The following is a 24857-nucleotide window of genomic DNA, read 5'->3' on the forward strand; positions in this document are numbered from 1 at the left end:
AAAATCTACTGTGACAATTTTTCTATTGCATGCATGTAGCAGACATGAGTGTTAGTTACAACACGGTAGAATCTCCTGTTTCTCGAAACTTGACCTCATCTGCTAAGAAACTCTTTGGGAGAGTTGTACTCCACTTATGAGGGACTCGGTCTAAAAGGGGACCTCCATTCTCCCTTAACAGTGCCGGCGCCTTTCTCAAATGACCCCCCCCCCCCCCCCCCCCCACACACACACACACAACCCAATGAGTGGCAAGTGTCATTACACATCGAAAGCACCACTTGGTTTCCTTGAAGAAGAAACGATGAGGGGAATTAGACGACTGTATAGTCTCTGCCTTAAATAAATAAAAAAGAAAGAAAATGCTTCGGCTTTATATCTAAATAGTCCATCATGATGTGAGGCAGCCATTTGAATTGCTACTCGACAAAACATAATTGGAATCAAAGCATGAAGAGGCCCCTTTGCAAAATCCGTCTTGTGCCTAAAACTTCCATTTCTAGACACTGCCGTCTCCTTGACAACAGAACCAACAGCGAGGTCACAGGTATGTTTTTTTTGTTTTTTGTTTCTCCTTTGATTAATACTCCCACAAAGCCGAGCTACTCGGACTGAGTCCGTCTGCTTTCAGCGTGCCTCCCTGGTCCCCGCGCAAATAGCGGCCGCCGCTGCTGCGGATGGCGAGGCGGCCGCGCTCCAGGAGCTCCACGCTGAAATCCTCGGGGACTTCGCCGTCCGAGCACACCAGACCGCCGCTGTTGACGTACCAGAAGCGACCGTTCGCCCCTGCGAGGTAAATGCATACGCATCACATTGAGTCGGAATATGACATTACAAAATTAGGTCCCAAAAGGTTTGTGGATACAGAATTGCTAAAGAGATTCAGCTCGACTTGGAGAAAAGTTTATTTTTGTAAGTCGGGGAGAAATTCAATTTACCCCAGGTTGTTAGTGGAAGTTATGGAAGTGCAGATCATCGGTAAACTATTTATTTTTAAGTTTACCGGGTCTTATATTGCCCTAAACCACAAAGTGAGTAGGCCTCATCATTTTTGACAGATTTGGAACGCCATACAGAATAAACATACTACCTCAATAATACAAAAATTTTGACTGAGTTGATTTTTGTGAAAGAAAAAAAAACTCCTCAGAATGCATTGGTTTGATGTCCAAAGGTTTTGTGCCATCCTTGAATTGTAATTTTTATGTATAAAAGCCTTTGCACAAGCAGGGGGGAAAAAAATCACAGCACTTGGTTATTTTGTTCTTTGCTTCAAAACCTTTATTGTTGGGTTAAGATAGTAGATGGTAAAATATATATATATATTTTTGGGGGGATAGTTGTGGCAGGGCTGTTTTCTTTCAATCCAGAGCCACTAATGTGGAACTTGTTGCCAGGCAAGGTTAAGTTCTTCCACGACAACTCACCTAACTAGTCATGGAACAGAAAAAGTCCATTTCCAAACCATTGGAAAATATCGACTTGCTTGGAAATTGTTTTTTTTTTTTTAAAGATTTTTTAGTATGGTGAAGTGTAAATATTTCCCTTCACTCAACGGAAACCACATTTCCAAAAAGCAAAGTGGAACGAACAGTCAACACGGTTGCGTCGTGTGTTTCCACTATGGGGGAGCGCGCTAGTGATGTCTTCATCGGCGTGGTGTGACGGCATCAAAACGCAAACGAGGAAGTCGTTTTTGTTATTTGTTTGATTCCTGTTGTCGGAAAAACAATTATCTGTAAAATAAAATGGCGCCCTTCGATTGGCTGCGAACCAGTGAATTTAGACCTCTATCAATCACTTAGTCCTTCGCAGTGAAGTGTTCGACTGAAGTCGGTGTGGTTTGCGAGGCCGTGTTTATGTGCCGACCTTTAATGTGGTAGGCGCCGTCGCTGAATTGCAGGCTGAAAATGTCGTAAACAGATCGGCTGGCATCCAGGGTGTTGGAGCTCTTGTGGTGGCAGATGAAGCCGTTCTCCCCTCGGAGGATCAACGTGGGCCGGTTGACCAGTTTCAGACTGAGCTGTTCGTCCTCCCCTGACAAAAGACGACAGCGATTTTACAAAGGGAAATAAATCCGAGACTGACAAAGAAAAATTGAAATGATCAAAAAATCTCACCTATGGACTCACTGACAGCCAGTAACTGTCCATTTTTCTTGGTGCAGATGTATTTGCCATTGTTTGCTTTTAGCGCCATCTTGTGACCAAGCCACTCCATTGCAAACAGGCCGTTTGCCGAACTGCATACAGTGGCCGTAAAATGTCACAAACGGAAGGAGAAGCTGAGCGCGCCCACTTAATCCCGACATGTCGCCTTGACGTTTAAAGGCGCCTCGTTGAGAATGGGAGCATCACTCACACTTGGGTGGCTGTAGTCTGGATGCCTCCGTGGGCCACCAGGCCCCAGTAGTTTCCCCGGCTGGTGCGAAAAGTGCACTTGTTGTTTTCCTTGTTCATCTCCATCTGAAACGTCTCCATCTCCGTCTCATCTTCCTGGTTGGCGGCGAGGCTTACTCCTGGGAAAGCCAGCGCGAAGGGCGGTCACAGTACCGTTTAGCGATCCGATCGGAGAAATGTGGCGGGTGCGATAGTTTTCCGAAGTCATGAAGAATTGTGAGCGTGCCTCATGTCGCAGTGCTTGGTCGACGCCAATAAAAATGATCCATCGAATCCTAAAATTAAATTAAATGACAAATTTAAATGAGCAGTGACTGTCACAATTGTTTTTGCGCAAGCTCCCTCTGGTGGTACACATGAGAATTACCTAAATTCAATACAATTGCATCACGTCTTTTATGAGCGGTGAGTTGGAAATGTTTGATTGGAATATTGAAAAAGACAATTTTAGGATACGTCTGTTTTGCTTTGCTACTGTATTCTAAGGATGGTCACGATGGCGGTCTTTGAAGAAGTGATTTTACCAGACAGTACTTGGTATAAAAACTTTCAGAACCACTCACGCGACCACTAGACAGACAGATTGTGCGGGCCTAAACCTTTAATGAGATGCATAACACAATCTCCCCAATGAATATTCTTAATCCCTTAACAACGGCGCGCTTATCTCTCTCTCTTTTCTGGTCATCCTTCTCTAATAATCTTCTCCGCCCCCGTAACCCTACCTTTGGGGCCGGCCTATCTGCCCTCTTTCACAGCTGGGTTCAGATATAATCAGCTTTCGAGTGCTGCCCATCCAGCCTCTCAATCCCCTCAATAAAAGAATCGAGCAAAAGAAAATAAAACCCACAGGAAGAGCAGCGGATTTCTAGGTCCACACTTAGCAGGATGTGCAGATAATTGGCGACGCCACTCAAGTCGCAAGCAACGAATGATCAAATGTAGGCAGAGCAAGCTGTAAAAATGAGAGTGCATTTACATTAAGATATTTTCAGAAAGGAAAGAGGGGCTTTTCTGAAATCTGAATTCTATTGTGTGTGTTATATGTATTACATGTATTCAGACTAGAGATTTGATGTACGAGGGGAAAATATCCACGTACTGTAAGTTATTTTTCCAATGCAAGGGCTCTCTTGGGTGAAAAGTACTTTTCAAGGACGGCACAAAACTGATGAACGAGAAATCAACATTTATTTAGTATTTTTTTTTCTTCCTTCATGAAAATCAATTACAATTACAATTTTCTCACTAATCAGGGGGCCACTCAAGAGTGTGGTCTGCGTTTGCCCATCCCGGATATAAAACATATGCCTTGGCTCAGTCAAGGCGAGGAACACGGCGGTATTTTCTTGCCACCATCAAGCAGCCCGCAAATGCCATATAGATGCAAATATCGAATCATGTAAAGTACCATACTATCCCTTCCCCCTTTTGAAAGCTGTTATTTCAAGAGATTGCATTTGTTGTCTAATTTTTTATTTATTTTTTCTCCAGCGGCTTCTCAGTTCGATTGCACGTGGATGAGAGCAAAGCGAGAGTTTGACGACACCTGACAAAGACGTCATGCTCGCTGGGCTACCTGGACACGTTAATGCACATCTTATTAACTTGTGATAAATCGGGCGTTGGGAGGTGTGTGTGGGGGGGGGGTGACTCATCATAGATATGAAGTGCGTCTGAAGCAGACATGGCCGCCCCTCTGCTGTGCAGCCGTGCCTGAAGGTACTCTCCTATCGCGTCTTCCATCCTGAGTCAATGTCATGCTTTGTCTTCCCATCCTGTGTGTCCATTTCACACTAATTCAACCCAGAAACGATCCTCCGTCAGGGCTCAGCTGGAACCTCGCGGCCGCTGCGCCGTCGATGGGCGGAGGAGGGAAACGGGAGAAGAGCGGCGAAAGAGATTGGATACGGTGAAATCTGAGGAGCCAATCTGAAGTTATCAAAACCTCTGCTGATGGCCATCGCAAGGCTTGGTCAAGCATGCGCAACAAGGCCTTGTCATCATCACCGCCGCCGACATAAGTTAAGTTTTGTTGTTGTGGCTCGCACACGCAGATGGGAATCTTTGCCACGCGCCTTCGTTTTGGACGCCAGCCCGGCTCCGCTTTCTGCCGTTGTCCTACCTGCAGTCTGAAAGTGGAGCAGGCCCAACTAATCCATCAGCCATAGATGGCTCTGGCATCTATTATTAATGGCAAGCTGATGCCACTATCCCCCTGCCTCCTTTTTTTTTTCTTTCTCCCAATCAGTTATCTTTCTCTACTGCATTTTGTCTTGCCTTTTATGTTGCTTCTTTCATTTGTACTTTTTTTTTTTAATTTTACTGCTCCCATTGGATGCTTGCTGTAAACGTAAAACAAAGAATTACACGCTGTGTATGTATATACGACCAGGTTTCGCTGATTTAGGAAAAGTCTGCTAGCTTAATGCTACACCAGAGTGGCTAACAAGCGTGATCAGCGAACCAATTGCACAAGAATGCTTGGATGAAATCAGTCTTTTTCACACACAGCACTATTAGTATAAACGCAAAAAAAAAAAAAAGTGAATCATGAAATATACTGCTTCTCATTCTCCTAATCTACATCATCTACCTTGAATAACATCCAAGTTTCTTTTCTAGCCGGACTCGCTTGGTCCATTAGCAACGAGAAGGAGCACAAAGTGAGGTCAGATGACTGCGGTTCTGAAGTCCTTTGAGAATCCCCCCCCCCAACATCACGTTGTCGACTCCCTTGTGCGCTTTCCCTTTCACCTGCGGCTCCTTTCATCATCGCGTCGCGCAGCAGAGGTACGTGCGCGCACACACACACACACACACACACACTTCCCCGATTCACTCGGCTACCTCAACAATTAAGCTAGTTGCAAACAAATAAGACGCAGTGCCTTGACATCCACGGCGCCGGCTTCGTTAAATAACTGACATTTCCATTCAAAGAAGCAATTCAAAGCAATTGTGCGGAAGAAATAATTACACTTGCCACAGCAGCACAGGGTGAACCGACCGCACATTTTGCTTTTTCTTTCGCTCGCGATGAATAGTTTTAAATGTTCCCGTCAAACATAGCTTTTGGAATTATGGCCGAAACGTTCAACCATACCGCATTTTCCCCTCACAGTTAGATTATGTTACAAAAGCCTGGCATTTGAACGGGAGCGGTTTGACGCTTCATATCAATTTTTTCAAATGATTCAGTTACTAAAGGTTTCGCGCTGGTAACAATTTGAGTCCTGTATTTGAACTGTATTTCTATTTCCTTGATTTGTTATGCGGCTAGCGTTGCGGAATGGACTGTGTTCCACTTCACTGTATTGTTAAATTAATACGACTCCGGGCCATGGGCGGCGAGTATTTGTCATGCAGGGTGGGGGGGAAACTGACCCTCAAGGGCCACATTTGATTTTTAAATGGTTGAATGGGCATTCATAGATGGGCGGGGGAGGGATGCGGGGGATTTTTAAAATTTCACAAAGTATGTATGTATAAATTAATCAAAATAAAATAATGAATAAATACAATCCTAATCTAAGGTCAGTGGGTGAGGTTAGATTGGGTGAGGGCAAGACGCTTTTGGCCGGGGGTCGGGGGGGGGGGCTTGTGTTTCTGAAAGCAGACGCTCTCTTTACCTTCCAGGAACAGGGGACTAAGTTCATCAATAATTCAACACACTCCACCTCCCCGCTCGCCACAGTGGGGCACGATGTTAGTGTGTGTGTGGGCGTGTGTGATGGTGAAAGATGGTGCTTTTGTTTGTGTGAAACGAGCGGAAGGAGGGCGCGAGGAAAATGTACAATCGGTACGATGCAAGTATGGAAAATGTACACTTAACGCGCAGAGATGCTTGTAGTCCGTCCCTCCGAGTAATCGATTGAACGCGCTCCCAGTTATTTGGTTTCTGTCGGCAGCTCCCGCTGCTAACTAGGAACAATGAACACGGGGCCGGATTGCGTTTCAGCAGACCGAGGGGGAGTAACGTGAGCCCGCAGACAAGAATCTGCAGCCGGTGGCCCGGCGCACCGACGGTATGCTAATCCGTCCGTCCCCAATCAGACCAGCGCGCGCCTTTTCAACCATCAGCAACTGAACACTTGGCAACCACTTGTAGCGCCCTTCGACGTCGATGTAAAATGAGCCCCGGCAAATTGCAATTTTTGGAATTTTGCGCACGTATCAAAGAAATGCGGCCTTGTTTTGGTCAAGAATGGACTTTGAAGCCGATGTGGCGCAGCTGTAATCCATCAACGTTGCGGTGCGCGGCCATGTCGGCGTGGCTGATCAAATAACCCACTTCAACTGCCCTGTGACGAGACCAAAGCGTAAATGGATCATGCAATATCAACACAATTCTGCTACGCGCGATATAGGTTACAAGCAGCTGTTTCAGTGAGCCCAGTGGGGGAAAAAGAAAGGCGTCTTAACAGCATTAGCCAGCAAAGCCGCTACAGGGAAAGCAATAGACTTTTTTTTTTCTTTTAATGAAATACATTTATGATTGATTTTGTGGTGAGACTTGGAAAACAATGCTGTGCTTTCACAGCTCGGAACAAAACAGACTTCCCATTCAATTATTTTTTCTTCTTAATTAACCTGGCCTCTATTATTCGCTGAAAAATTTCCCGAGTGAATGTTTTTGTGCTCTTTCTGAAACGCCAAGCAAGTAGCGCCAAAGCCCTGTCAAAATAGGAAAGCAGTACACTCATGATTGTCATATCAATTTATGATCAGCTTTGTATGTCGGGGTGGAGCTAAATTGCGCCTGGATTGCCATGGAGAGTCTTTGCCATGAGGGATGAGAATTTTTCAAATGAAATCATGCGATGGCTTGACCTACCTTGCCTCATGGAAACGTATTTCCCATTGGGTGCCATCAGAACCACTTGCGGGTGGCTCTCCTCCAGGTCGAACAATTCGTCCTTTCCCGCTTTCGAGCAGCGGCCCGACCTCAAGGTGCCAGCGGGGCCCACCGGCGACAAGTACTTCCCCTCGCAGTCCTTGAAAGCCAGCTTTCCACACTTGAGCTCCAGCGTGTAGGTCGTGGTCCTGCCGCTCTGCTGCACGAGCTTCCCGTCGTTGCCGAGGAAGCGGCCGTCGCAGGTCTTCAGGCAGTACTTCCCGTTCCGGTAGACGAGGGTCAGGATGGCGGCCACCCCCCAGGGAATGTTCATGTCCACAGAGATCTCGCCGTCTTCCGCCGAGAGACGGGCGTAGCGCTTGCGGGCCACCGACAACAAGTTGGCCCGCGGGTGCGAAGCCAGGTGCACCGCCCACAGCTCGCCGTCGCCGATGCCCTGGGCAAAGCAGGACAGGTGGTCCCCGGAGCCGCCGAAAAAGCGCAGGTGCCGCTCGGATCGAAGAGCCCAGCGGCCGTCCGACTGGGCCACGATGAGGAAGCGGCAGTCCGAGTGGCGGCCGTCTGCCTCGCAGGTCACCTTGCCGTCCTTGTCGGAGGCCAGGTAGCGTCTGAGGTGGCTGCGTAGGTACGCCGCCCGGGTGTCCTGGGAGTCTTGCTCGAGAGTCCAGATCTGCTTCTTCTTCATGCTTGGAGCTGATGCGTTCACCTGATAAGCATAGACGGCGTAGGGTTAGGCCTGCCGCTTACGAAGTGACGCGGCTGAAACTGACAGAACTGTCACGCAACACAGTATTTGTGTTTTGCTTGAATACATAACTATGTTTATGGTGTCATAGGGAGCTCGCAGGCAAAGTGTGGAGAATCTTTGGCCCAAATGCACGAGTGTAGCCTGTGAATCAGGCCGACAGCCTGGCAAAATATCAAAATATCTTTGTCTTTTCCTCTTTTTGGTGACCCTCTGGCTCTTGACAATCCAGCCATGTTTTTCTGGTTCACCCCAAAAAATACAGTACAGTATACCGTATGTAGAGCCTCCAAACCAATTGAGGGTGGCAATTTTTTTTAATAGGAGTGGGGTGGGGTCGGGAACTGTAATTTCTTTTCCCGGACGCTCCTCTTTCACTGCGGCGCTCGGTATGCGGCTTAGTAATTGATTCGACTCCAGGTCGGCTGACTCCTGAATCGGTTTAGATGTCATTGATCTATGGCAGGGGTGTCCAAAATTCAGTCTCCAGGCCATTTGTCGCTTTGGTGTAGCAGATTTTCCAAATACAGTCTGTGAAAGGGCCATAAACAAGTGGAAAAAGTTTGGACGCCTTTGGCCCAGGGGGGAGTTCCACTCTGCTCTGTGACCTTTACATGTTGTGCCTACTAAAACCATCAAAACGTGTAATTTTGTGGTTAACAAAGAATTTATGCCCTTTTATCCTTTTTTTTTTTTCCCAACTGCGTATTCCCCAGAGGCAAGACATAATGGGAAAACTCTGGTAGCATATGATTATTTTTCAAACCTTGTAGCCAAATCTCTCAGCTGTGAGGTAGCGACCTTCGTGGTTAATCAGACCAAACTGAAGCGTCAAAGGCTGAGTCCCATTGGATGGCATCTTAACCTACAAAAAAAAAAAAAAAACCCAGAAGAAAGATTAGTGTTTTCCGCACCATAAGTCGCACCTAAAATTTTCTCAAAAGCTGACAGCGCGCCTTACGTATGGATCAATATTTGGATTTCTTGGCCGTAGTATTTTCCAGCTTGTAGCGGTTGTAAAAAGCACTACGGTATTTTCCGCACTATAAAAAGCACCGAAAAGTCTTCCATTTTCTTAAAAGCTCACAGCGCGCCTTATGGTCATTACAGTAATAAAGGAGAGCTGTGGTGGTGTTTTTTAAAACGCACACCTTATTAATGGTTTTCGCGGTCTCAACAAATACAGCTACGTCTATGTCCATCTCCGTGCTTTCTCTTCTTCCGTTTGACTTGAGAGGCGTTCATGAACGCCTCAAAAAGGTGAATTAACGATTCCTTCAGTGAAACTACGAAAATTGAAAATAATGCATCAAAACAGAAATCACTAAATAAATTCGAACAGCCAGGGTGGAACTCAAACAGCTTTCTTTCAACTATTTCCACAAAGTCGGAAAGCGACAACTGGCCAAAATGTTCCTTTGCCCCACAGACTATCGCCCCCTTTTGTCTTGGAGGGTTACCTTCTATTACACAAACGGAGTGTTGCTCGGCGGTCTTTTTGGCGCGTTTGAAGGTTTGTTCGTGCTGCTCGTTGTAATTTGTACGCGTCTGCCCTGTTTGCTGCCCTTGTATAACTTCAAATCATTGTTTCAGTCCCATAGTGGACAAGAAAAACAAAGTTCCGTTTTTTATAAATTAATGCAAGTCATTACGGTTAATTGCAGCGCTGACAAGGTAGATTTCCTGGATTCGACAAAATTACCAATGACTCGTGCTGCTGTGGGACAATTAGCAGTTAATTTAGATTTATTCCTTTCTTTGTAGCACTTTGCCAAATCAACAGGGGCAGAGAAGAAGAAAAAAGAGTCGAGGTGATGTCATGGGGAGTGATGAAATGCAAACATCGCTAAGACAGGAAATCAATTCATTAAGGTAAAGCGTAGAAAGCACTCCGGAGAGCGCCAAATTCCGCCCCCCCACCCATGGCTTTCACGATCCAGTTTTCCAGCCGCAGCCTCCTAATTTACTTACTGTGGTTTTGTGGCTTCCTCTCCGCTGTTTCTGCCGCTCTAATTCTAGCTCCCAGATTGAAGAGGCTTCTTTCAGCAAGTGGCCTGTTGTAATTCCTGCCTTCTTTTTTAAAATTTTTTTTCGACGTTCCCTCCCAGCCTCGACTGGCCCCTAATCAGGTTAGACGCGGCGAAGACTTCCGTCAGCCCCCTCAATCGAGAGCCTGTCGTCGGTCTCTCATGCCGCGCGGACTCATTCTGCTCTCGCCTGCTTATCTCCTCGTCGGGCAGTCCCCACCCCCCTCCCCCTCCCGCCTGTTGAACACCGCGTTCCCGTCCTGCCCCGATCACCTTCTTGACTTCTTCACGCCGAGGGTTCATTCGAACGGTGTCTGGCCCCCCGCGCCGGTCGTCTTCTGCGCATTTCGGGACATTGAGGTTTCTCCTACCTCGGCCCTCCTGACCTTGTTCGTCTCACCTCCTCGAAATCCGGATTTCTTAACTTTGACCGGTGCGGAAGAACATCCTCAACCATCCAACGGCTCCTTTCGCTGACACACGAGGTGTCCGTCTTGCCTTTGTCACCTTAAGCCTCCCCATCACCTGTCCCAGATGACGTGTCGAAGTAATCTTGCCTTTGCTCTGGCTTCTCTGCTCTTTTTTTCTCCTCAACTTTGCTCTGTTCTTCGCTCTCGGCCACATGAAGACGGGTCAGTCGATACGCCCACGTGCACAGGCAGTAACCGGAGCGCTCCTTGTGCCCGCTCTCCTCGAGCTCCCCTTACCCCGGAACACAGAGGCTTTTAGTTACACACCTTCTCTGATTGCACACTCTGCAGGTCAGCTCTAATAGAACCAAGAGGCAGACTTTTGTGTATGAACCCCCCCCCCCCCCCCCTGCCTCCCCCATGCGTGCGCCTGTGTGTGTGTGCGCATGTGTTGCTGCGAGTAATCAGCCTCTCCAATCAGACGACTGTAAACAGACATGTCTGTTCCCGAATCCTTCTAATCCTCAACCCAATCATCTCAACCTGGCTAATCTACCGGCACTGCCCCACCCCGACTATTTGGCAGGGCGCATTAGCGCGCACCGTGTACATGAGGTCGGTAAACGCCACCCAAAGATTGTGCACAGTGATAAAATAGAAGGAAGATCGAGTAATTAACCAACTTTCAGGGGTGGGGGGGGGGGAGAAAAGCGAAATTAATGGGACAATGTAAAATATCGCAGAACTCCCGATAGGATAAACGCTTTAGTGCTCCAGATTCCCAAAAAAGTGGCTCATGTTTCCATAACATTGTAACCACATACACAAAGTGAACACAACAATGCTCAGTTTTCATTTTGCATTTTTTTTTGTGTGGACTTGTTTTGTGTGCGATTGAGGCGGCAGAAGCACTGCTCACAAATCCAAAAAAATAAAAATAGTCATCCAGCGTTATTGTCATCGACGCCATTATTTTCATTACTGTTACTATTATCACTTCCACTGTAATTCCCCCTCTTGTGTGTTGTATCTCACGCACCATTAGTTCAGCCCGCGTGGCCCCCGGGGGCCGCGTCATCGTCTGCTGATGTGGCGGCGGGCTCGCCGCCGTCGGCACGCGGACGCCTGTCGATAGCCAGCCAGATGTCCCCCCCCCCCCCTCTCCCTTTCTGCCCCTCCCCCAGCTTATTGTGCGGGCGGCCGTGCCAGGTTCACCGTGGCAACCGTGCGATGGTGCTTTAGAGGCCATTACGTCGGCCCTCTGATGACACTCAAATAGCTATCATTACACCTCCTCCAAGGAGAGACACCCCGAGCAGGGAGGGGGGGGGGGGGGAGAAAAAAAAAGAGGATGTAGACAGGAGCGGTAAGAGAGTGGAAGGGAACGAGGTGGCGAGGGCAGAAAATCTGAAAGGTGAATGCTGGAATGATGGCATGAAATTGCACGGCAAGACGGGATGAGAGAGAGAAGTGGGAGTGACCGGGAGGGAGGATTCAAAATGACCGTTTTGGAGTGAACAGCCTACAGGCCTTTTTCTCCCCTATTAACTTCTATTCTGCCATTACTTGGGACTGCGGGAGGTTGCCTCGCACCCTGCAGCGTCCCGTTATATTTCTACAGACCACCCCCCCACCCACCCCACCCGTCCTTCACGCGCACCGTAACCTCCCCCACTCCTTTTCCAAATTGCGAACTGGATGAACGAGAGATCCGCTCCTTTCGTGCGTTTATCCCTCTGTCCATTTTCTGACATGGTAGGACGTCGGGTTTCCTGCTCGGCCGCTGGAATGCTGCGCCCCACCTTGGTGCTATCTTTTGCACTCGAGAGGAGCTTGCGCGCATGTCAAACTTTCCGGACTCGGTATTGGGTGAAGATTTTTTTGCGCCCCCGAGCTGATGGTACAAACAAAATGAACTCATCTTGACATGCTTGACGCTCTGTAATTTCCACGTTTTGCCTTTCTGAAGCGCTCTATCGGTTCAATATACTTCCTTGACAAATGACTACTTTCTTATTTGCTTGAGCACAATCTTGTGGCATTTTTGGCCCTTATAGAAAGTGCATGAAACTTTGCAGATTGGTGCCAATCGGTAAGTCTGGCGGCAAATAGCTGAGAGTAGATTTCCCCTAAAAATCCACAAAGTGAAAAGTTAACTGCAACTAGTCAGACGCTCACCGGATTTCTTTAAATGATCCTTTTCCGACCAACTAAGTGAAATGATAACTTCCTAATGTGGTAGTGAATCCCCGTTGTAGTTATTTCCAGAGGTGATTTGATGATGTTCTGTTCTCCCTCAAACTCGCCAACGTGTTTTATCGCTCGTGCTTTGAGAAGAAAAGCGACTTCCCGTTTCCCAAATATTTTCTGGACCCTTTGTACTTGTAGACCGATTCTTCCTGTCAAACCGCGATGATGTATCCTTGCTCCGAGTCCAACAAATTCGAGCAAGTTCAAAACTGCTGTGTAGTCGTTCTCGCAGATGGTAGTACCGGCAGCCACCGCTAAGAGGCGACATCAGCCTTGTATTCCAGCACTTGTGTGCGCGGGTGGGGTGGGGGGTGGCACTATACTGTACAATCTCTTGGTGGTGGAAAAAAACAGGAAAGAAGATTGATGCTTGTTTCGTCACTGTTGGTGCCTGTGTGACTGCGCAGCCCCGAGACGGGAAGAAGCCCCCTTTTAAATGGTTGCTTTTAATGCGTGTGTGTGTGTGGGGGGGGGGGGGGTCTAACAGAAGCGAATCAAACCTGAAACATCAACGCAATTAAAACAAGGCTGTCGCGGTTCCACAAGACGAGCGCGTTTTGACCCACGGAGACGCGTACCAATTGAATATTCTGGGTTCTTCTTTACTGCTGCCACGCTTGCATTTCTCACGTGCTTTTAATCTCACTGCTTCTCGTGCATGCTGATTTGATTATGATTAGGTGAGGGTTGGGGGGGGGGGGGGGGAAGCAGGTCCCGGTCGTCCAGTAGGGTCTCACAACAGTTCTCTCACCTTTCTTTAAATCTTTCCCAAATGAGTCTCCGGAACAGTCGGCACCAACTGATGCATTGCGTTTCTAAAAACAAACCGCCTTCGGATCATTCATGAATTCACATTTGGCTATTACAGTGCGGTGTTGTGTTTTATGGGCAGAGCGGTTCCTTCCTAGGTGACGGCAAAGAGTTAATATCAACGGACTAAACGTGATGAGTGAGGGGGAGACCGTGCGAAACACGCAGCCAATCTACGGCGAGATTAACACCTCGCTCCGCTGCGATTGGTCCAAAGCCCGATATTGTCCTTTGGCAAATCCGAGCCCACGTGGGGTGAAGACCCCTCATCCTTGCGTTCATTGGCTAAAACACCACACTCGAAACCCACCTCCCCACGCGATTGGCCCTCCGTCCCAACACCGACCCCCCACCCCCCCTGGTTTTTCCTTCCGCGAGGAAGGGGGGGAAAATCCCTCTCTCTGGAGCTCCGCGGGCTCGCTCGCGCTTCCTCGTCCCGCCGCCGCGGTTTCGCGTCACATTGATCAACATGTCACAAGCGAGCCTCTTTAACGGCGGCAAAGTACGGAAAACACGACTGCGGCGCGATATTTAACGCGGCGGCGACGTGTCCTCGGTGTTCCGGTTTCGTCTGCCGCGCCAAAGTGTTCCCCCTCACCCGAGGAAGTTTTAGTGGGCGATTTATGCCCGCGTGACATCATGTAGATGTGACGCACTCACACGCGGCATACAGTGACACGGCTAACCTTTAATGAGGTCATTATATTTGGAAAGATGAACAGGCAGTGGAACTTGATCCAATTAGACTTTATGGCCACGCCATCGTGCGTTTTCCTCACCGTCCGTCGTCCGCGCACGCTTCCTACTAACTACCAGTTCATCCTACCGATCATCCATCCATCATCCAGCACAACGTGCAGCAGCCGTGATTAATTTCTTTCATTTGTGCACCCATCAGATTATCCATCCTCACATCATCGGGCAACCCGTGATTCAAATCATTCATTCGTCTGTGCACTCATCCCCCCGCCCCCTGTTGACTATTCATTCCTTCATCTATTGCCTCGTTTATGAGAGGAAATTCATCCAGCCATTCAACTGCGCATCGATTCCAGCATTCGTTTTCGCCATCCGGCCCCTTCACGGTGCGTCCATCCGTCTGTTCATGCGTTTGTTCGTTCATGCTGTTGTTGCGCCCAGCCATCTATCGCCCCTCGCCGCTGCGATAACAAAATGCCGAGCTTTGACCGTTGTCTAATGAAACATCCGAGAAAATAGTCCGCCACCGTTTGCAAAATGTTGGCGCTCACCTGAGGGCTTCAGCAATATGTGACCGATTCCTCAGATACGAATAAAAGCCCTTCCCCTGCACCGGCATCGACGCTAGATGAAAATGAATCGCCTGATTTTCGTCATCTCGATTGAAGTCTGTTAAGCACTAAAGCCTTGTCATAAGATAAGAAAACCTTTATTAGTCTCGCAATGGAGAAATTCCCGATTCACAGCAGCAAAGTTATGAAAGGCAGAAGTAGAACAACAAAATCTTCTCATGGTTGATCTTCTAAGATTTCCCAGTTTCAATTATGCTCTCTGTTTATCGCGCGCTCAAGAATACAAACTCTAAACAGAAAAAAAAAAAGAAAACCATTTGAAAACAACCACTAAATTCCTGCCGGCGTGTTAACAGCGTCACTCATGAGCTTCTGTGCTTTGTTGTCCTTCTCTTGAGCGCTCCGGCCGATCTGCGACGTCCATTCGCTTGACTTCTGAGGCGAGACCCGTCGGCTTCCCCCCTCGCCAGCAGGTGCGTGCCATAAAATTTTACCCGCTTTCTGTTCTGCCATCAGCGGGACGAGGCGGCCCTCGCCGTGTGACATCCTGTAGGAAAGGGACCCGCAGGGTCGCCCCTGCGCCCCCCCCTTGTGTCCGGGCCCGTTTGTTGTCGCAGCGATGGCGGCCATCGAGCCGGTTGCCAGGGAGATTGCTGGCTGCTTGTCTTGACCCGTCCCCCCTTGCGCTGTCACCGGCGTTATTGATGCACGCTGGCGCTTGCTATTGTGGGAGTACAGGAGGGAGGGCGAAGAGGACAACGGTTAATGAGTTCAGGAGGAAGAGGGACTCTCCCTCAACCAAGAACCCCCCCCCCCACCCCTCCTCTCCTTCATTTCTCATGGCCGTCTGCCTTCTGTGAGTGTGCATTAAGAATGGAGGGAGGTGGGGGGGGGGGGGTCCTCTCGTTATCCATCATGGTAGAATGCACTTTGGCTCGGTCAAAAATGCTCACACGCCGAAACCCTGCACGCTGCTTTTATGCAGAGCACTTGCAAAACATTCTTCTGCACCTCTTTTGCAACGGTAAACACTCTCTCGCACACAGAAGAGATGCTGTGTGAAGCTAGGGGCAAGATTGATAATGAGCCATCTTCCCATAGACGGACCCAGATGCATTGTTTGGAGAGAGAGAAGAAGAAGAAGCAGGTGAAGGCACGACGGCACCAAGGCGAAGAGGAGACGAAATAGTCCGAACAAAGGGAAGGAAAATTGGGCTCCGGTAAAAAAAATAAAAGAGCCTCGTTGGTGCCTGTGTTGTTCCCTGAAACAGGTTGGTTAAAAAGTGCCAATTCAAGCCCGCCGTCTCCCTTTCCCTGACTACCAAACTGAAACTCTGCTTCCAGGTGGCGTTTTGGAGGCGCTCGAGTTAATGGAGACCGTTTTCAACACGGAGACACAGACGATGCATCCCGGGGACCGAAGAGCCGACAAAAAGTACAAAACGACACAAACGGCAAAAAAAAAAAAATTTAATCCATCACATGAACCATTGACAGTTCGTTGAAAGTGCATGAAGTTGCCCATCCCTGGTCTAGATTGCTACCGTCACTGTTTATTTCATTTTGTCTCCCTTTCTTACGAAACACAGTCCTACATATTGCACGGATATTTTGACGAGATGGAACACAATTTATTTTGTGAATGTTTTTCTCTTCCGTAAAAGCAAAAATATTTTGTGTGTTGCAGCTGTACGTTGACGGGAAAGTAAAAAAAAAAAAAAGGATCTCAAAAAGTGCTGGAATTTGACCCCGAAAAAGCTGTATGATCCCTGTCGAAAGAGCGTGTAGATGGTTGAGGAAGAGTCTGAATTGCACACATAGAATATACACACGCACAAAAAGAAGCACCAGCGTGGATTAATGCCTTTGCCTCAACTATTTCATTTATTAGTGTCAAAGGCCTTTGTCAGGTTGCTCGCCATTATTCCCTCAAGGCCCCGAGCTCCAGAGTTTCTCAAAGCTGTGTGTGCATGCATATACTGTCTGCACATATGTCTCTGGCTGTAGTCATTAATTGGATGTATAGTATATACTAACGTACAAGTGAATTTATATGTGACGTATGGATGTATAAACTTGAGTATGCGGGCATACGCACATCCAACACTTGCTCACTCGTTTTGTGTTTGTGTGCGCGCGCAGTTTAATGTCCAAGTTGGAGCGAGGGGCCGAGGAACTTGGTCGCCTCCGGAAGTCTGAATCCTTCTCCCGGCTGAATGTGGAAGCTGATAACGGCGGGCCCCTCAAGCGTCTCCTTCAAGCCGAGTGCCGGTGCGCTCAAAGGGCCGCGAAGGAGGAGCGGGTCGGCGTCTCGCTGCTCAAAGAGGTGGACGCCCAGTACGGCGCCTTGCGGGTCAAGTATGACACTTTGGATGACAGCAACGTCGCCGAGAAGAGCCGAGGCATGAGGCCGTCCAGCGCAACGCCGGCTTCCGGCAGCCCGAGTACAAGGAACTGTTCCGGGATATTTTTGCTCGCATCCAGAACACCAAAGAGGACCTGGCCGCCCCGCACCCGATGCCAAGCGTCGGGGGAGATCAAAAGCAGGTGAAAGACACGCTTTGAATGGCAACGTAAACCCGAATTTCTTTCGGGCCGGGCCATGCGGCCTGAACATCGGTGACCATTCGATTGCCACTTTTGTCTGCTTTTTGCAACGTTGCAGTGAGCGCCGCGTCTCGGCGGGAGGACTTCCTCCGGGGTCCTTTTCATGTCAACAACATGCCACGTGAAAATGACGGCGGCTTCCCCAGAGGTGAATTTGTTGCTTTTTAAAAAGAAAACCGAAGGTCAAGGAAGCCACTGCTTGTTTCGACTGGCTCCCCTCTGTTTGCGGCGACAAGACTAAATTGATGAATCAACCGACCCGAACTTGTACTTTTAGTTTGTGGAGAAAACTGTGGCTACCCCACAGTTTGTGAATGATCATTAAAAAGAAATAATCATGAAAAGTAGTAAGACATTGACTCATCAAAGTGAAGTTTATTGCCCCCCCCCCCCCCCCATGAGATTTTGAGCACGTCACAATTGACCACTGTCCATTTCCTGTAATTTTTTTTATATATATTATAATTGTACGATGATAATTCAATAAGTTGTGGTAGAGTGTAACAGTTACTGGTGCGCGCGCCAGCCATCATTCAATGTTGCTGCGCAGTCACTGCCCTGGTATTGTGGCAACACCCAGGAGAAATTTCTCTAAGTGTTGATAGGCCAAAAGTTCCCCTCTGCACTATAACCCCTGTTTCTGACGCTTGCCTGCTCTACCACTCCCTGCCGGCTTCTACCCCGCGCACCCCCTGGACCCTTCTCTAACACCCCCCCCACCCCCCAAGGAAGGGGGGGTGGTCTCCTCGCCTTCTCGCTCTGTGCTGGAGCCTATCCCAGCCTTAGCCTTGTGATCTGTCACTAAGGTGGGTTGCGAACCCACGCCGACTGCTCCACACGCAGTTGTGTTACCTCTACACCGCAGTGACGTTGACTTGGCCGGCGCAGAGGGCGCATTTGGCGTCGCAATTCAGCTTTCCAGTTGTTTTTTTCACGCGTTTTTGCGTGTCACATGTAAAAAAGGACTCGATTTTCACATGTCACCTAGCAGGATTTGAACCTGGGCTGCCAGCACCGAACACCACTGTGTATACCTCTACACTACCGGTGGTGATGACTTGTCCTGCACCATGGGCGTATTTGACATGCACTTTCAAGAGTTTCCTAGAAAAGGCTAAGCGGGGTTTGAACCGGGGTTGCCTGCACCGAACACCAGTTGTATATCTCTACACTACCGGTGGCGGTGACTAGTCCTGCACCGTGGTCGTATTTGACACCACAATTGAGGTTTCTAGTTATTAATTTCACACGTTTTATTTTCACATGTCACCAAGCAGGGTTTGAACCCGCGCTGCCTGCACCCGACTGTGACTTAATCTGCGCTTTACTCACATTTGGCACCGATTTTTTTTTCATGTCACTGAGTGGTGATGATGCAATTCCGCTGACGCTCCTTTCTTCTCATCGTCGGCTCCTCAAGCCATGCATCCATCCGGCCGCAGACTGTCCAACGGCGACCATCTTTTCGACGAGCAAAGCGGGGCTGTGAAAATGCTGCCCATTACAGGCGCAAAACAAGCGCCCCCGGGCTGTTCAGCAGCAACAGTCAAATGGCGCCGACATTCCTACCAATAAAAAAACAAGTGGCGGTACACGTGTGCTGTTGAGAAGGCGCAACCGCCAAGCACAGATTCTTCTTCTTTGATGAATCTCATGGGCCAAAATGCTGAAAAACAATTCACACAACGTAACAGCGTGATAAAATACAAAAACAACTAACGTGAGCCTCTTCAAGAGTACTTTTGGCAGCTGCCTACTCAGGCACCATCTTGGGAAAATATAATTAATGGTCGCATCATTTTTTCGGGCTAAAAGCGCCTTACTACATGGTCGTTTTTCAACAAAAATTCTTAAAAGGAAAAATAACGGTTCACTTTTTTGGGGAATGTAAAGACGAAAGAGGCGGCCCGGTAGTCCAGTGGTTAGCACGTCGGCTTCACAGTGCAGAGGTACCGGGTTCGATTCCAGCTCCGGCCTCCCTGTGTGGAGTTTGCATGTTCTCCCCGGGCCTGCGTGGGTTTTCTCCGGGTGCTCCGGTTTCCTCCCACATTCCAAAAACATGCATGGCAGGTTGATTGGACGCTCTAAATTGTCCCTAGGTGTGAGTGTGGGCGTGGATGGTTGTTCGTCTCTGTGTGCCCTGCGATTGGCTGGCAACCGGTTCAGGGTGTCCCCCACCTACTGCCCGAAGACGGCTGGGATAGGCTCCAGCACCCCCAGTGAGGATCAAGCGGTTCGGAAAATGGATGGATGAAAAGACGAAAGACACGGCTCGCCGTCTCAGCGGCAGGGATTCACCTTGAGCAGCCGGTCCACGTCGGCCTTGGCGACATCGCCCACCTCTTCGCCAAGTTGGGCTTGCAACGCGTTCCGTTTCACATGGTAGGTTTTGGTGAACATCTCGTAAAGCAGGTGCCGATGCTGTAAAGATGTGCCCTTCCTTTGGAGCATCAGCTCAGCGACGTGGCTTTCTGTTCATTCAATCCACCGTGAATCCCACCCTGCTGAATGGCGAAAAACGCCTTAAGAAATGGCTACATTAGCCCTCAAAAGTCCTTAAAAGGCCCCAAAATAAAAAGCCAGTGGGAGAGTGGGAAGCCTGAATTGGGATTTGGGGGGGGGGGGGGGTATTTTGTTTGGGGGTTTGTGGGACGTTTTGGGGCGAGGGCATTTGCAGGCTTCCCACTACTCCACTTGCTTTTTATTTTGGACCTTATGAGGGCTAATGTAGCAATTTCTTAAGGCCTTTTTCTCCATTCGGCAGGGGATTCACGGTGGATTGAATGGACAGAAAGCCACATGTCGCCGAGCTGGTGCTCAAATCATTGCTGCCGAAGGAAGGGCACATCTTTATTCAGAGACATACACAAATGAAATATGAACACCGCAGGTTAATTTTTAAGGATTTTAGGAGCGTTCCGCAACAGTTAAGGACATCATTTTACAACTTTTTCATGGATTTTTATGAACTTTAAGCACCTGTGGGAACCCTGGAACTTACAATACATGGTCGTTTTAAAAAAAAAAAAGCTTTACTATACATGGTATTACAAAAAAACGATGTATATATGGTCTTTAAACACAGAAAAATAACATACTATATATATGGTCGTGGTTCTAAAAATAAAACCATGCATAAGTCTTTTTTCTCTTTTAAATATTAGCTATTTATAGTAAGGCGTTTTTTTAGAACCACAGCTACATAGAGCAAGACTTTTTAAAAAATCACGTTTTTACTTTTGGGTCAGGTTTCAAAGCAGGGAAATAATTAGCAAGGGCGTTTTAAAGTCAGAATTTTGACTCACCTGCAGGAGGATGAACGGCTTCGCACAAAGAGCTGCGGCGTTGCCATTCCAAATGCATCAGTTGGGCCTTTGGCTATTTCAGAGTTGAAATGATGATCCACGTTGTCACTAAAACAACCCACCTTAACCCCGCTCGCCTCCTTTTGCGCACGCTGCAGCCTTCGTTAAAACCTCAGGTCGGGCTCCTCCTCCGGCCGCGCGTCATTCAGCGCAGGACGTCACGGTGAGGCTCGCTTGTCACTTTTCTCGGCAGGACGGCGCATCTCGCACTGCTTCTTTCTGATGCCTTTGATTGAGCGTCAAGAGATTAATTTAATGACCCCGCATAGGTGCCGAGAATAAATCTAGAAGCATCAAGGAAGGACAGAAAATGGAGGAAATAGTCATTATCTGTACAAAATGCAAATGCGCTTACTCAAATGGGAAGAAATCCAATTTTCCAGAAAAAGGATTTGAGGAAGAAGCCATCTACCCCCCCCCCCCCCTTTCTGCCTTTTGGCTAACAGGGGGACTAAACAGGATGTCGGAGGGTGTGGGGGGGGGGGGCACTCTTTGTAAACAGGCCACGCGGTCCGGTCAAGGCTGTGAGAAGAAAGGACATGCGAGGGAGGGAGTTAGGGAGGGAGGCAACTGAGGTTGTTTGCCATCAGTGTTGTGTGAAGATATCACCAAACATTTGGACCCCGGAGATAACGACATGCCAGAGTGACGAGGACGGAGGGGGTCACCTGGAGATGAGTGTATTACCCCAGGACCACCTAAGCCCCCTAATCAAGATATTCCCAATCGTGTTTGTGAGAGAGAGAGAGAGACCAAGGGTGAGTCTATCTGTGCCAGAGATAAAAAGCAGTGAATCAGAGGTGTCCCTCATCAGGCTTCCTCCGAGCTGAAGCTGGTTGCATGTGCCACAGTGTGTGTGTGTGAACGCTGTGATGCCGCATTAATTGCACGCCAGGTCCTTGCTTAATAACGCCGCGACACGTCAACTCAATCACGAGGCCTCGGCTGCATTCGGGCTTTGTAATTTGGCTTTTAAATACAATAAACGAGCTAACTGGGAGATCTCCGGCATTACAGTCAGCACCACTTTTTTTTTTTTTAACCGTCGAACGACAAACCCACCCTCTGATTGGTTGATGACTTGCTCGCGAGTGGCACTCGTCCTACGGGGTCGTCCGGCGTGAGCGCAACGCAGAGGCTAATGAGGCACAATTGCCAAGTGCCCGTCGCCAACTGTTTTGGTGACCGCCCCTTCAAGTCATTCATGCGCCCACATATTAAAATGAGATGAAATGGGGGGGGGGGGGGGGGGGGGACAGGATTATGATGAGGATTTGAATAATTATTCAATCAAGGCAAGCGAAGAAGGCCGCTCATGCTTTTTTTCCCCCCACTGCGCGCCACACATGCCTTGACTACAGACTAACGGGCACAACCGGAGTACAAAAGTAAAAAGTACAGAGGTCTGTTTTCAAATGCACACATCAGAGGCGGGAGTCAGTCGCATGCATGCGTGCGAGTCATCAGGAAGTCGAAAGTCGCAACCTTCAAGTCTCAAGCAACTACCAAGTCAACGTAGGGAAAAAAATATCAAAATAAAATTTCAAAGTCGAGCAGGTCAAGTCATTTCTTGCTTCAAATAAGTCCCAAGTCAAGTTCTAAGTCGTAGTCATTGCTCGGTGACAACATGGTTTAAAAAAAAAAATGAAAATAATTCACCGATCATACTACAAAACTTTAGAACCGCGACTGTTTTGTAAGGTGTTTTTAGGACCGTGTATGAGCGCTTCATTTCTACTCCAAAACAAACAAAACAAAAATCGAATTTTCTTCAAATAACAGGTCACCCTGCCCCCCCGCCGCCCGTCTTGCGCACCCGAAGCGTTTCCAAAGGCGGCGCCCATTAGAGCGACTAATTAATGACAAATGGAAGTCCGTCCTTGATGTCCGTTCTCAAAGAAAAGCCAAAGAGCTTTCAGAGAGCGACACATCCAAGAGAAGGAGTCCTTTGCGGCCTTTTCCTCTTCCCTTTGTGAATTTTCGCCCAATCCTTCCCCCATTGTCTTTGACCTCTGCAAAATAATCTCACTTAGCCCCCCCCCCCCTCTCTCTCTGTGCCATCCATCGATGTTTTCCCCTCCATCAAGACCCCTGTGATGCTTTTGTTCCTTTTGGCTTTGTCTACTCGCCTTTTGTGTTCCCTCCGCAGGTAACGAGCGCACTCCGCTCCCAGCGACGAACGCGCACACACACTCCGGACCGAAGAGGGGGGGTTTTTTTCCGGAAGGCTGGCGCCAACGCAGCTGATGGACGGCGCGCGAATCGGATGATATTGCCTCGGAACTCTTTGCGAAAAACCACTGGGAAATATGCAAAGTAGAACACGCGACAAGGGGATCGGTTATTTCCTCTGTCAAGCATAAAACGCGAAAGCTTAAAATTTTGATCAGCGTTTGTCGGGCCGTTTATTTCGTTAACAAGCCAACGAGGACCGGTTGAATTTTAGCGCCAGGTTTTTTTTTTGTTTTTTTTTAATCGCTACCGTCTGCTTGCACGAGTGAGGCAGCGGCCCACCAGATTAAAACTGCTTGCGCAATCGCAATGAATTTTGGGAAACCACATAAAATGTTGAATCCCCCTCCACGTATTGCATACACCGCGCACAACCAATTGATGAATAACTAATTTTAAAACTCAGAAGTCAAGAATAATGACTGCTAATGTGGATTACGTATGACAGTTTAAATATTTGGGTTCAGACTTTAGCAAGCATGATGCAACTTGACATGCTTGATTTGCTTTCGCGGGCCACACGGAATGACGCGGCGGGCCAGTTCTGGCCCCCGGGCCTCGACTTTGACACCTGTGAGTCGACCGAGTCAAATACAGAATCGGTGTCCGTTCTCAAAGGAAAAGACTTGTCAAGTCATGACGTTAGAGATATTTCAGGAGAGATGGAGAAGATGAATGATGGCGAGCGCGAGATGCGTAAGAAGAGAAGGGAAAGGGTGGAAAGCGAGCGTCTCGCCGCGTCTGCGCTTCTTTGCATGTGTGCCGATGATACGGGCCGTTTATTTTTACTTATTTTATTCTGCCGGTTGACCGACAGCTTAACGCCAGGCTAGTTGTAAAAACAGCCGCGCAAAATGTTTCACGTGCCGAGGGACACGCAGGGGCGCGGGGGGTCGCCGACACATGCATACACGTAAGCTTACACACAATAAACGGGAGGTGTGGAGTTGCGGCGTTATTTATGGCGGGGGGGCTCATGCGTTGTGGGTGATCAGTCACTGGGTGGAAGGGCATCGGCGCAGGCTAAAAGCAGAGGATGCTGCCTTAACGTCTCCCCCGCCCCTCACGATTAGCGTCTGCCATCTGTAAATTTGCAACACTTTACCATTGGGGGGGCAATTTCACCATTCTGCAATTTATTATTATTATTTTTTAAAGGGGACTTGTGCAACTAAACTGAGCAAAGGTCTTGTCTGAAATAATCACGAGGGTAGCGAGCTTGTGCAACGTGCATTCACCGGAGCCTCCATTTGGTGTCATATCATAAATACAGCAAAAAATAATAATATATAAAAATGGACAAAATGGGGAATATATTACTTTAAGCAAAATGATATGCCAGTTGCACGTGAAAAATGAACTTAAATTGCGAGTGAATAAACTGTTACATGAATATCACAGTGGCGGGCCATGACTTACAACATAAATTCAAATATTTAAATCGTATTATTTTATTCCTAACAGTCTATTCTATACATTTTATACCATAACTCTTGTAGTACATGCACATGAATGTTTAGGTTGTTTTTTTTTAAATCAAATTGCTGCCCTTGCAACTTAAAACTACAGTGTTGCTAGGAAGATGTGACTCCAAAAAAGACAGGAAAAGCCTACTAGAACATTGAAACGTGAGTTGGGTTTAATCAGAGGTACTTAATCTTTAGATCGGTCTCATCTATCACTAAAATCTGGCTTTTGAATTTTGAACAGGGGTGTGGAGACTTTTACAGCCTTAACCCCTTAAAAGTTCCGAAAAGTTAAGTATCGGTCATCTGAAAATGTCACACGTGAACTGTAGACGTCAAGTTCACCTCACAGCAAAACATGGCTATTTTCCCGTTCGCCGACCGGCCGCTCAAACCAAACCGAATTTGACTCGGAAA

At 48.1% G+C, this 24857-nt stretch overlaps 2 protein-coding genes across 3 annotated transcripts; one reads left to right on the forward strand and one right to left on the reverse strand.

Moving 5' to 3' along the window:
• Positions 1-580: 580 nt before the first annotated feature.
• fscn2b (fascin actin-bundling protein 2b, retinal) lies at positions 581-10998 on the reverse strand. The gene is made up of 7 exons (XM_086099420.1): positions 9974-10998; positions 8769-8867; positions 7237-7963; positions 2362-2518; positions 2121-2242; positions 1870-2037; positions 581-786 (listed from the first exon to the last, which is right to left on the reverse strand). Exons 2-7 carry the CDS (start codon positions 8859-8861, stop codon positions 581-583), a joined length of 1473 nt encoding a protein of 490 aa, XP_085955546.1. The 5' UTR covers positions 8862-8867; positions 9974-10998.
• Positions 656-23858, forward strand: LOC147189900 (uncharacterized). 2 transcript variants are annotated; one of them, XM_086099422.1, is made up of 9 exons: positions 656-793; positions 3894-4121; positions 4227-5192; positions 15169-15243; positions 15872-15917; positions 16115-16205; positions 16913-17317; positions 17436-17525; positions 22892-23858. In XM_086099422.1, the coding sequence occupies exons 3-8, from the start codon at positions 5076-5078 to the stop codon at positions 17500-17502; spliced, it is 801 nt and encodes a 266-aa protein (XP_085955548.1). In that variant the 5' UTR covers positions 656-793; positions 3894-4121; positions 4227-5075; the 3' UTR covers positions 17503-17525; positions 22892-23858. The 2 variants fall into 2 exon arrangements, with proteins under 2 accessions (XP_085955548.1, XP_085955547.1); XM_086099421.1 differs by lacking the exon at positions 22892-23858 and having other exon boundaries at positions 4227-4423; positions 5025-5192; positions 17436-17708.
• Positions 23859-24857: the final 999 nt, after the last annotated feature.

Source organism: Hippocampus guttulatus, chromosome 19 (genome assembly GCF_054856545.1).
Source record: "Hippocampus guttulatus isolate MCC_2025c chromosome 19, RoL_Hgut_1.0, whole genome shotgun sequence".
Classification (NCBI taxonomy): Eukaryota; Metazoa; Chordata; class Actinopteri; order Syngnathiformes; family Syngnathidae; genus Hippocampus; species Hippocampus guttulatus.

Coding starts and splice junctions, on each gene's coding strand:
- LOC147189900 (XM_086099422.1), top strand. CDS start 5,076: ATGACTGCGGTTCTGAAGTCCTTTGAGAATCCCCCCCCCCAACATCAC. Junction 15,918..16,114: donor GAGAGAAGAAGAAGAAGCAG/GTGAAGGCACGA, acceptor CTCTGCTTCCAG/GTGGCGTTTTGGAGGCGCTC. Junction 17,318..17,435: donor TCGGGGGAGATCAAAAGCAG/GTGAAAGACACG, acceptor GCAACGTTGCAG/TGAGCGCCGCGTCTCGGCGG.
- fscn2b (XM_086099420.1), bottom strand. CDS start 8,861: ATGCCATCCAATGGGACTCAGCCTTTGACGCTTCAGTTTGGTCTGATT. Junction 2,243..2,361: donor CAGACTACAGCCACCCAAGT/GTGAGTGATGCT, acceptor CACTGTATGCAG/TTCGGCAAACGGCCTGTTTG. Junction 2,038..2,120: donor GGCTGTCAGTGAGTCCATAG/GTGAGATTTTTT, acceptor GTCTTTTGTCAG/GGGAGGACGAACAGCTCAGT.